Source organism: Seriola dumerili, unplaced genomic scaffold (genome assembly GCF_002260705.1).
Source record: "Seriola dumerili isolate Sdu_G_001 unplaced genomic scaffold, Sdu_1.0 BDQW01000002.1, whole genome shotgun sequence".
NCBI classification, from domain to species: domain Eukaryota; kingdom Metazoa; phylum Chordata; class Actinopteri; order Carangiformes; family Carangidae; genus Seriola; species Seriola dumerili.
In genome coordinates, this window is record NW_019174257.1 from 11,959,984 (window position 1) to 11,973,087 (window position 13,104).

The window sequence follows — 13,104 nt, forward strand, 5'->3', positions numbered from 1 at the left end:
GTTTCTTGTTGGGAGTTGGTGGTGGTGATGGTTGCTTGCCAAGAGCTTATATAGGATATAATGTGTATGTTAAGGGCACACTGGACACTAGAGTGACTCAGTATCGGAAAGTGAATAGACGTTCTGGTCGGACCAGGGTTAGCTGCTTGGCGTGCTAACTTCAGTAAAAGAAATGAGAGAAAAAAAAAAGAAGCAAAACAAGAGTTAACACTGGTGTTGCTTTCCACCACTGGAGACAGCTCTTGGCAGGTAAAGGAATGAAGTCTGATACTGAACTTGTAACGTTTCTTCTAAACTGGTAGGTAAACAGCTGTTAATGCTAACGTTGGCTATGCACCAAAAGCAAAAACTTACATATAGCTCCTTTGACAGAAAAAAGTCTGAACTTAAGATGAACGAAAAAGAACGGATATTAAAGCCTGTAGCAACTGATGTGACACCAAAGTGCCAAATGTCAATATGTATGAAAAAAAAGACCATTTAAAGTAGGAAATTACACAGCTAATTTAACAATATTGACTGAAGATGTAATATCTTTAGTCACTGATACTCTCACATTAAAATATTATTTTGTAAAGTTATTTTTTAAGAAGATATAAGAGGTAAAAATTAATTACACTAATGATCACCGGTAACAACAGTAATATGATGTTATCACATTATTTGGGATAGTATTTTCACAATTTTATTTATAGTTTCAATTTTATTTCATTTTTACCAGCTATTATCCAGCCATCATCAGAGTTGACTACAGGCCTTAAATCTACCATAAAGAATTAGACAATTCAAAGTAAAATGACAAATTTTCTGCAACACTGACGGTAACGGAAAACATCTTGGGACATTCAATCAGCAACACATCTGGCTGTGTCTCAGGTGTATTATCTTGATGCACGGTCCAGAGAATGAATAAATGGTACAATCATCCATTTCAAAGTCTCTTTTCTTTAACGTGTGTATTTGGCATATTCTGGTCTTTTGTTTTGGAGTTATTTTTTTGGCCTTCCTCCTTTCTCCTTCTCAAACTGGGCGATCTGATTGAAAATATTTAGCAGATTAGCAGGAAGGTCTTTTTTAGGCCTTACCCCTGGCACTGAGGTCACACCACCACTTTGTTCATGATGATTTCCAGCACTTTCTGATCTTTTACTGCTTCTCTCTTCCTCCTCTCTCCCCTTTTTACTTTCCTTCCCTCTTTTTACGTCTTCTACCTCACAAATTTCATCCCTCCCTCTGTTCTCATACCTACCACCATCAAATGAGTTCCTCTTAGAGAGGTCATGTCTAACCAAGTGTTTGGAAGCAGAACCAGAGTTTCCCAAATACTCAGATCGGACACTAGATTTCCGTGAATACTCAGAGTCAGCTGAGGAGCAGGATACTTTTCGCTTTCTGTTCTCGTCTAAGCTCCTTCTCATCTTAGAGTCACTGTTCCTCCTGTTATCTTCCTTCCCTCTTTCCCTGTTTTTATCCCTCCTCTCTTTGCTCTGGCTCCTCTTCTTCTCTCTGTCTGGGCTTCTACTCATACTGCTTTTCTTTCTCCTTGCCCTGCTCTCCTCTCTGTCCCTTCCCTTTCTTTCTTTACGCGAGGAGTCAGACTCTTCGTTCTCTGAAGCTGCCGACAAAGAATAAAGCTGAGATATTCTTCTTTCTTCTGCGTCCTTCTCTTCTACCTCATCCCTCTCCTCAAACCCTGGGCCTCCCTCCTGGTTGAGAAAGGTGGCAGAGGTGTTGGGAGGTGCAGGATACCACTCCACCTCGTCCTCATCTTTTTCCTTCCTGTCTTTCTCGCTCTTACCCTCCTCACTCCTCCTACTCTCCCTTGAGGAGATCCTACGATGGCGTTTACTTCCACGCTCAGACCTCCGACGCTTCTTTTTCTTCTTTTTGGACTTCTTGCGAGAGGAGGAGGACGATGAAGAAGTAGAGGAGCTCCTGGTGGAAGTGGAGGATGATGATGAAGAAGATGCTGATCTCTTCCGTTTTTTCTTCATCCTGAGGAAAAGAGAGATCCACTGATTATCTTATTCTGATCAAACGGCCGGTTTTCGTTATGAGATGCTTCACATGCCTTTACCGGCAGTAGATGTACCTGCCATACCTTTAAAAGATCACAGCCAACTCACCTCTTCTCCTCTTTTAAGATCTTACGCAATTTCTCAGCGCTGGTTTGGCTGCTCTTAGCTTTCACTTCCTCCTTAGCCAGTGCTTCTTCTCGCAGGCGAATCGATTTCTTCACGGTTGCCGCGGCGAGGCAAGGCAAGGCGTGACAATGGCAGGCAAAAGCCCACAGAGACAAATTCAAACACATACACACCATGACCCATAAACATGCAACCAAAAAACCGAAAATGGCATTCAGTCATTCATTCATTTATTTATTCAGTCATTCATTCATTTATTTATTCAGTCATTCATGTCGGAGTTAGAAGGTATGGGGAGGAACAGGAAAGTGAAAAGTTTAAAAAAGGTCACAATCAAAGACCACAGGTGACAGAATGACAGAGGAATATACGGATAGTCACATATTTACCAGAGAAAAGGTGGTGTGATCCAAGAGCAAGGTAGTTGGCATACAAGCAGACGGATGAACAGAGGTACAGGCAGAGATGTGCAGAGAAAACAAACAGCATTTGTTCCCCATTGAGACAGAGAAGGTGTCAACGTTACCGTATTGGACCAAAGACGCGGCACCACGCCCAGTGTCCAGAAGAGGAGTTGTTGTCATTGTGCAGTTCATTTTTGTTTGTTTTTTCCGTCCCCCGAGAGGCAGGTGACAAGGCCGTGGCAGTCGGAGGGTCAAAGGGCAGAGTCCCAGGGTTGGAGACACACACACACACACCAAAACACTTCATCAGTATTACAAACCACATGTTAGGAGTGTGTGTGTGTTTATGCACAAAGATTATATTCACGGTGTAAGAGGATGGTGTTCATAGTATAAAAAAAAAAAAAAAGAAAGAAAAGTGACTTCTTTCAGTATGTAAAGTATCTGTACATAATACATGTTTATGGCCACGCAAATGCTCTCAGACATTGTTCAGCACCATGGACAGCACTTCATGGTGCTCCGGTTGCCCCTGCCTGTTTCACTGGCAGCGGCATTTTAAATTTGATTTCATCAACATAAATGCAAGTATTTCATTTTCATGTTGATATAAAAAATGAAAAACACAATACATGTTGATAAATATCTTGATAAAATATCTTTTATTTCTTGTACACTAACTGCAAAAACAGTACACTTAATGGGCCACGATATACTGTATAGTATTAGTATGTTAGAAGCTTAGACCTGAGCAGACGTCTAGTCAGCCTCAATAAATCAAAACACGTGCAGTGCCTTTATAAAAAGTTATGATAGTGTGGTTATTATTATGAAAGGCGACTATATCTACCCGAGTGCTGAAAGTACATTTTTTATTTTGTTATTTCAATAAGTCCTATAAAGAAATTTTAGTCTCTGGATGGTTGGTGAGCAGTTAAGGCACAAATGATTTATGAGCCGATAACATTTTTTCCTCTATTACATAAAATTGATCGACTTTAATGTTGCACATTAACTATTTTAAAGTTGTGACATATTGTAAATATACACAAAAAGCTGATGTAAGAATGATTCACGTTTTGATATAAATCATTAACTTTAAATTTAATCTAACTTTAACTGGTTAACCATTGGCAGACGCACCATAGTGTCAATCCTAACTGTTTAACACAAGGCATTCTTTCCTATGACTGGTTAATGCTCAGGACCACTTTCACAGGCTATATCTGTATAAAATTAAAATGATCTTCTAATCTTAGAAAACTGACAAAATGTCTCATAAAACAGCCAGTACAGGAGATTGTATCTGCTTTATTGATTTAGCTGCTGAAAATGTTAACACCCACAACGCCCCACACTGCAAGTCTATCTGAATTCCTTGTGTTAACGTACAGGTTTGGTCAGGTTTACCAGGCATTGGCGTGATGCTAGGTTAGTTACGGCTTCATTGTAATGTTATCTTATCTTGAAAACTGTCTGCTGAACATTGGTCTGCATACACTTAGACTTGTAAGATTCATACACATTTCTTTAGTATTTGAATTTAAACCTGCAACAAGCAGCTGCTCAATATCTGATTCTAGTGAGCTAGTGTGCACCACGGACCAAGAACCTTGCCACAAAAACACTGAGTGATGTTCATTTGCTTGCTTCACCTGCTGTATTTGTTTTTCTGATTTCATACGTGACACTGCATTCAAATATAGGCGTAACAAAGTCTTGATATGCTCATTAACATGTGATTTAGTGGTTAAGCCTAAAATACTTAGTGCATACCTGCTGACTTTCCCAAACCCCACGTGCATGCGTGTGTGTGTGCGTGTGTGTGTGTGTTGTGGCCCGCTCACCTGTATTGTGTCTGTGATCTTGTTCAGGGCTTCTTGTGCCTCAGGGTTTGAGTCATCTAGAGACAGAGCTCGCCTGTACAATCCTTCTGCTGTAACTAGTTTCTCTTGTTCTTCAAGCCTTCACACACACACGCACACAAACAATAGACTTCTGAGTAAATAATGTCAGGAATTTTAATAAGTAACAAAACAGTATTAACAAAATTCCTGTTTGCACTTCCCTCTCTACCATCTCTGCTTTTTATTTTACTAACAAACTCATCCCCGTTTTGAATTCTGCTAAACTGCAGCCCTGGCTCTGAACTTGGCCTGCTGTGAACTCAACATAAAGTCAAGCCAAAGTCGAGAGAGTCATTTAACCCAAGTGAACTGAGCTGTTAGCGGTGTCAAATACACAAAATGAAACTGCTTACTGTTTTCCTCTCTCCACCAGTGTCTGGCAGAGGTACTTCTTGGCGTTGCGGTGATCTGGGCAGCTCTCCAGAGCCAGTTCAAAGTCTGTTATAGCCTTTACGATGCTGCCTTTGTTAGCATACCTGAGCCAGGATGGAAACGCACAGTAAGCACAAAAAAATTATCCAAAAGGAGAATCCAATCATACTATTTACAGCAACTATCACAACTGACTGACTTTTCTGAGAATAATTTATTTTAAACTGCTAAAACCTGCTCTAATGGTATTATTAACTAGAATTTTAATATATTACTAATGTCCACAGTGGTAGTACAAAGTCTTGGCTGCAGTTTAAATGAATAAAACAGAAAATAATGTAAATATTAACAATAAATGTGTGCAACATTATGTACTATTCATCTATTAGGTTATTTATAAATGAGTTACCTCCCTGTTCTCTCATAATAACAGTGCTTCACTCGGATTAAAAGGCATAAAAGTGTTGTGTTTTTATAGGCACTGAGCCAAAGACAGGTATTTATTGCTACACAGACAAAGAAATTATGACAGGAACTGATGTTGTATACGAAAAATTGTTCCTCATACTTTCTTCCAATTTCATTGGTGCATACTCTGTAACTAGGACATTCTTTGTTATTCATGCCCACCTTTTTCAGTTTTATATGTGGTGTAGAAAACATTTTCATCAACCATTTTTCATTAAAAAACACTTTTTTTTAAAAAAATATTCACCAAAATAAAAATAAATAAAGTCAATGTATTTTGAGTATGACTATACAACACATGCATTACACTATTAAAAGTAGGTTGAATGACTTAAAATAAGAATAAACTCACAGAGCTCCTCGCGCCACCAGTGCTTCTACATTATTAGTGTCGATCTCCAAGGCTTTGTTGTACTCATTCATGGCTTCCACATGACGACCATGTTTGAAGTGGTCCACACCTGCACGGACACTGAGAATACAAAAAAAAAAAAAAAAAAGTAAAGACATGGAGGACTGAGAATAAATATTACATTTCAATTAATGTCAAGTGAAAAGAAGCCAGAGGGAGAAAGACTAGTTGCAAGGTTAAAAAGTTCATCTATTTGCTGTGGTCAAAATGAAAAAGTTAAGCTCTACCACTTCAAGGCCCAGGAGGCGGACTGCTTCTTCCTGATTGCTGAGGCGAAATCCTCCTCTTGAAAAAGTTTACTGTGGAGAAAAGGAGCTAAGGTTCAAAACAATCCTCCCTCAACATCGTAGGAACTGTTTTCTTAAAGGGTACCACTATTTACTTCCTACAAGGTGAATACTTTTTATCTCTAAAAGAAAAGTCTCCCAACATGTAAACACTCATAGACACAAAGAGGTTTTTGATGTTAGAGGTTTCCATTCATTGTCATTCATTCATGACACCACAGGAAGTACAGACAACAAAATCATCTGTTTATCCTTCACTGGATTTCTGCCTCGGCTACTCTCTGACACAACATTCAGTAAACTATGCTGTTTGAGTATTATCTCAAGAGTTTGGAAAATATCATTAGGCAGCTTTCAGGTTTCATGGCATGTACCTGACATTATGTGAAGTTAGTGGAGGTTTTCTGAAGAAAACTGGTTGTATTCACAAAAAATTATTCAAAAGAGAAAGGACTTGTCAATGTTCCTGATTCTGTTTGCCAGATCCTGAAGCACATTTGACTTGCACTTGTTATTTCTTTGCTCTGGGTTCTCATTTTCGATAAATGGAGCCACAGAAACCACAAATTTACCCAGAGAGTCTCATGAATCAATAGTTTGGAGTAAAATGGGAAACTTGTTGCTAAATTTACAAAATGTTGTGGCAGCTTATTCAATTTGTTGGAAAACAAGAAGTCAGCCAGTCGACATGTTTACCTCTGTAGTCCTCTCATCATTGATGGTGGGTGGGTGTCGCTAATTCCCACCTTCTCCAACAGGTAGTCCACTACAGAGGGGTTGTGGTAGCCGTGGCAGCTCTTCAGTATACACTCATACGTCTCACTAGAGTCACTGGCTGCGCGAACGCTACGACTGAGAGGAGAGAACTTAGCAGCGGTATTTGGTTCATGTCATTCAGAGGGTACCAACATGATTAGAGCACCATGCTAGAACTGAACACTGATTGGATCTGTGCAAACCTGCAAAAGAAGAGACTAAACAAAAGATTATAGTGAGCTTGGTGGGTTTGGTCACAAGAATCCCAGATCTACTTAAAATAAAGCACAGAATCAATGAAGTACAACAAGACGGAATGAAACTGTTTGTATAATCAACAGGCAACATGTAAATTTATTTTTGAACTGGTTTATTATTTTGATATGACAATTTTTAATCAAATTGTGTCTCACATCCTTTCATCCTGATATAAATTCAATGCTAAATTAATTTTTAAACTACCATTTAAGACAAATCATAATTCACTTTGCACAGTTTGTTTAAATCAAGTGTTGGTTTCTCAGGAGAACAGTGTAGTACGTTGTGATGTTACCTGTAGTGCACGGGCAGCTCCTCCCGCGTAATGACTCCCAGTTTGATGTGCTCCAAGCTGGGAGAAAGAGAGGCCTGGTGGAGGGACACGGTGATCTTCTCCTGGTAGCGGTCAATGTCTTTCACTCCAGCTGCAGAACAAGAAAGCACAGAGCTTTGTCTGTCATCCATCTGGATAGACCAAAAGAGCAAAGACCTCACAGAAGAAATCAGGTTTTGGTGTTTTATGAGCTCTGGATTTCAAGTGGGCAATCTGACTGGTAAGTGTGTCAGTCACGCACAAATACTCGATGACTGCTTTTCTTACAACATGCAGTCATATGTAAAACAAGGTCCGGTTCAAGAAAGAGAGAGGGATCACTGTCATCCACATTTCTAGCTCATGGAGTCTAAAGTCCAGCAGAATCTCCACAATCCATACAAGCATTCATATTAGCATCTTTCAGTGGAGCTAACCAAGCATTCATAGCAAAAACAACCTGTTATTAAAAAATAAAATACAGCACAAGGCGCTGCATTGGTGGGGGCGTGTTGTATGCGCTTATCAGATGCAAAGCACTGCAGAGCGGTTGATATTGCTAGGAGGGAGGTTTTTACGCTGAAAATATGGCGGCCCTCATCATCTTCCGTCTTGATGATCACAAGGTAAAAACAGTAGAATCTGATTAGTGCAATGTCCGATTATGTCACACTACTTTGCAGTAAAATATGACTCTTCCCCGCCTCACAACAATGTTGCTTTGTTTTACCTTATTTCATTTTTTGCAGAAGCCCTTTGCAGTGGCATCCCCCACCGTGCCAACACATTGGTCTTATTGAAATGAGTGAGGGAGCTGAACTTTCTACACTGTGCTCATGCTGGTCTGAACAAGGCTTTGTGCACTGCAAAACAATTTAATGCCTTCTGAAAAGAGCTGTGGTAAATGATACTGGGACACTGATGAAGGTGATGAAACCCCAACTGAAAACTGCATGATAGAAAAAATGGTCAACCTGTAATAACTTTAGGGAACACAAGCCAGCTTCATCTTTATGTAGACCTTGTGTAAAGCTTAAGTCTCACCCACCAAAAGCCAAAAAAGACACTAACCTCTGATGAAGTCCCCAATCTGGTAGTAGGACAGAGGATCATCGTGGTTCCCAGTGGAGGGAATTTCTCTGATGTGACATAGAGCCTGAAAGTAGAAAAGAAAACATATTTAGTTACATTTTGGGGGACATTTTAGTCTTTAATAAACAACAATAGCACAGAGTCTGGAGAGGTTTGGGGAGCAGAAGGAGGATGTCAGCTTTTGGACTAGTTTAGAAGAGGAAACAAGATGATTACATAGCATTGTGAAAAAAAGAGTTCGAGGAATTGTTTTGAAGGGAACTGCACTGTGTTTCCTGCTCATCCAGAGTTGCAGACGTGCATTTTTTAAGTCTATCGCATTCATTTAAAAGGTATGATGGATGAGGAGCTTTGCATAGTTTAGATATGCCTCCAAACGAGGAGTATAGGACTGTGACTTGCTGCCACTCCAACTGCTCCCTCTGAACCAAGATTCTCAGAGAGCAAATATCAGTCACATTAAGGTCACAGCAGGGTATTCACCAGTCATGTCAGTCATGATGCTTTGCTTACAGATCTCAACCTGTGAGACAGACGGGTGACTGAGAAACTGAAAAATGAGTGGAGAAACAAAAGGGCAATGCTCCCATCAAAGGGGCACGAGGGGTCACTGAATGTTTTGATGATTATGAAAATGATATCTTCCCTTTATTTTGTCCCCCGTCTGGACATTGAAAGACACATCATGTAATCCCACTGCCAGTCACTAAGGGACTCACAGAACCGCACAGTTGGCACTAGCTGTGGCTGGCTAACTGACAATCCAAGACTTCTCTCTCTATAATGGTAGACTAATTTTTTTTTCTTTTTCTTTTGATCTGTGACAAAATTCACGACATGGTTCATTTGCATTCACTTATTTTAGCTTGTAAACCCACAGACAACTCCAGGTCTTCTATGTCTCTCTTCAGGCCTCCTGCCATGCACAGCAGAGTGAGGAAGAAGCCGTATTCTCTTATGTTGTTGATCCTCCCCACCACGATGTCTCCTCTTTCCAAGTCCCTGTACAGCATGGATCGTCTCTCCTCATACGACACCTCCATGAACAACTCCACCGGTGGCATGATGGCATAGGGCTCTGGGGAGAGCACAGGCGGAAAACTGAATCAATCCCTGAATGTACTGAGAGTATGTCCACATTAAGCAGCCTAAATTTAAAAAAAAAAAAAAAAATTTTCTCTCTCTTTTAGCCCTTCATTTACACTAAGCTGCCATTTGTGGAGAATGAAGCTTTTCCAAAACAGTCTCCAGAGTGAAAAAAATCTTAAAACGCCAGTTATGTGTGCGAGTGAGGATGAGGAAAACTGAGCTTTTTCACACTCATGATTGGGGGACTGTGTGGTTTAGGAAACCAACCACCTCTTCCCTCTAACTTCCTCTGTGATCACTCATTATAGATGCCAGTATAGCTGTTTACATATGACAGCTGCTGTCATTAACATGTAGCTTACCATAAAATAGTGACCTGACTTGCACCTCAGCAAAGTAGCTTTGTAATGAATGTGTGCTTAACAGATACAAGCGACAATCGAATAACTACTATAATCGGTATTCTTTTGTCTGACACAGAAACAAAAAATATGTAAATAAGCTGCAACAATTAGTCAATTAACAAATACTCAATCAAAAGTAAATTCACTGGCAACTATTTTAGATAAGTGAATAATTATTGTTGTATTTTTTTTCTTTTAATAGCTGGTTCCAGCTTCACACAAACCATTTGGCCCTGTTTTTTGTCATGCATATGTTTAGGTGTCTTGACAACACAACTGGGCTAAAGACACATATAACAGGCATCTCTCATTATTTTCTGACATATTATAGACAACAAAAAGTAAAAGGTTGTTGATGAAGATCGATAATTGATAGTTGTGGCCCTCATGAGCACAATTCTATTTAAATTTGGCTGTATGACAAAAAACAGTAGTGGCAAACAAGGAGAGAAGGAGGGGACTGAACACTGGTTTAATAAGCTGAGAGCTCAACATTATAGTCAAGCAAAGATTTGATCTTTTCCAGCTGAAAAGAGGCGAAAAACGAGCGTTTACACAGGACTGAGTGGATGCACATTAACATCTAACAAAAACCGTATTCTAAACATTTGACAGTTTAGTGTGGATGGAGCATGAGATATGCGGTCAAACCAACACCGACCTGCAGCGTCCTCCTCCGCCTCGTGCTCTTCTTCTTGAAGAGTGGCGGTCTTCCATGCTGGACAGAACAGGATGTCAGCCTTCCTGGCAATGAACTGCTCTACAAGGGGGCTGCCCTGATCTTCACCCCTGCTGCACAAAAAACATCAACATTCAACAGTAGCTCTTAAAATATTCTTTTGACAAACTAATAGTGGTCTAATTCACACCTTGTGGCCAAATACATAGAGAAATACAATCACGCAATAGAAAAAGTTGTATGACTCGACACCGTCAGCAATGACTTAATTGGAGGTAACATTTGGATTCAGACCTTCATCAGCCAGCAAATTCACTATATGAAAGAGGAACATCTTTATTTTAAAGCAAAAGACTGCAACATCCAGTCAGAAGGGGAAACAAATTGTGAACCTGAGATAATTACACTGTCAACGATTGACTAAAACAACCTTAAAATGATTTATATTGAAAACAGGGATTCTGAGGGATTTTATACCAATATCAACTAGAATTATCTATTATTATAGCACAATTTTTACAGTTCTTGCTAGCAATATATAACAATAATTATAATGATATAATGAGTCAATTAATGCAACCTGCATAAACAACATAAGATGGACGGATGCACTAACCAATTAAAAATGATTAATTTGTTTAACTTTATTTAAGTAGAAGCAATCAGATTAAAAAACATTAGTGATAATAGCAGACAAGAAAAAATATTCAAGAGCTTCATAATGGAATCTAAGACTTTTTTGTCATGAGTGAATTCAATGCTGTTTAAGACTTTTCAAGACCTGCAGAAAATAATTGCTATAACTGCAGCCTTATATCTATATGAGGGCAACAATATGTCAAAATCCATAGAATATAAAACTAAACAAAAGAACTGATGGGTGAGATTCTTTACATCTAGAAGAGATGGAGAAATAGGAGGAGATTGTACAATAATAATTATAAGAATCAGAATCAGCTTTATTAGCCAAGTATGTTTGTGCATACAAGGAATTTGATTCTAGTATCTAGTGGCTCACACACTACACATTACCAATAACAATGTCCGGATCAACCAGTTTCTGAAGTTCTAAACAAGGAAACATGTGGTGCAGGTATGGAAGAATGCAAGGACTGCTGAAATAAATACAGGTAACGCAATGCAAGTTACTTGATATACATAAAGTAGGTGGTTATATATAATATATGCATGAATGTGTATGTACAATATACACAGCTTGCTTCTATTTATATTTGACAAGTAGTGGAGCACATGTGTATGTTACTGCACAATATGAGTTGAGTTTTAGTATTACACAGTTGTGGCACAAATCTCACACACAATTTGAAAATATCTTCATAACGTTAACGTGAAACAAAACATACATAACCATCTAAAGAGAAATTTCTAGATACTCATGACACAAGGGGAGCTTTAGTGGATTTCTGTGAAAGCCACATGTGAAGCTAAAGCTAGAGGGTAAAAAAGTCTGCCTTACCTTTCATTCGTGGCCTTGCACAAGTCAGACACCACAGCTTGGAAGTCTGGGTTTTCTGTTTGTTCACATTTCAGTTTGTTGAACAAGGACTCTCCATGATACGTGAGGCATTGCCTCAACAAGTCTCTATCCATTCTGTTTTCACAGGACTGCAGTCACATTATTAAATAAGTCAGTTACGATTTAGCTGTTAGCAACATTTAGCAAATGTGGTATTCATCTTGCGGTAGACAGACATTTTTTTAAACCACAAAGCACTGCAGTGTAACAGATCTGTGTGCAAAGTTGCGAAATGTTCAGTTCTTTAGAGGGCACGGAGAGGAATACACCCTAAATTAAATAACAGCGTTGCTCAGTGTTGTTTAGCTAGCTGTAGCCTATAGCAAAACAAACGCTAGAGTCAAGCTAACACTCCCGCACTGGATTTCTGTGGTTTGTTATCTTCGTAAAATTTCACAATATTGCGAGGGTTTTTCATCTGCGATGTCCCTTCGTTTTCCGTAAGATAAAACAATATCGATTTAACTGCACACAGTTTAGCTACAGCAGCAGCGTTAACAGCAATGGACGAGTGAGCCTCCGAGGTGTGTGTTACACAGAATCTGTCCGGAGAAACAAGCTCCATTTAGGAACCATAGTGACCTTTGATTTGTTTGATTAATTTTCTGCTTATTTTTCTTTGACGTAAAATCATACAATGCCTGTCCATATAGTGTATTTATGAACAATTAATAAAGCAGTATTGTAAGGCAAGTTTACATATGTAGCACCTTTAAACAACAAGAGCCATCCATATTAGCATGTCAGACTTTGACAGGGTAAATGGAAAAAATACCAAGTTCAATACATGGTTTTACTTATTAAAGCTAATTAAGCTGGCCTAGTTCTCAATTTGTTTGGTTTGTGATCCTTTAAAACAAAAGAAAGTCAACTCATGATCCCGTATCAAAGTTGACATATTTCTATGATCTGTGAGCACTTCAATTTAAACAACTAAGAGGAATCAAATTAAAAGGGAAAAATTATCGTCCTGAAACTATAC

At 39.1% G+C, this 13,104-nt stretch overlaps 1 protein-coding gene across 3 annotated transcripts; it reads right to left on the reverse strand.

Moving 5' to 3' along the window:
- Positions 1-301: 301 nt before the first annotated feature.
- On the reverse strand, positions 302-12,283 carry ttc14 (tetratricopeptide repeat domain 14). 3 transcript variants are annotated; one of them, XM_022754984.1, is made up of 12 exons: positions 12,063-12,283; positions 10,568-10,695; positions 9,292-9,491; positions 8,393-8,477; positions 7,304-7,433; positions 6,691-6,846; positions 5,935-6,006; positions 5,648-5,767; positions 4,809-4,931; positions 4,396-4,513; positions 2,127-2,233; positions 302-1,995 (listed from the first exon to the last, which is right to left on the reverse strand). In XM_022754984.1, exons 1-12 carry the CDS (start codon positions 12,194-12,196, stop codon positions 990-992), a joined length of 2,379 nt encoding a protein of 792 aa, XP_022610705.1. In that variant the 5' UTR covers positions 12,197-12,283; the 3' UTR covers positions 302-989. The 3 variants fall into 3 exon arrangements, 2 of the variants coding, with proteins under 2 accessions (XP_022610705.1, XP_022610623.1); XM_022754902.1 differs by having other exon boundaries at positions 10,568-10,698; XR_002665383.1 differs by having other exon boundaries at positions 1,919-1,995; positions 2,127-2,211; positions 10,568-10,698.
- Positions 12,284-13,104: the final 821 nt, after the last annotated feature.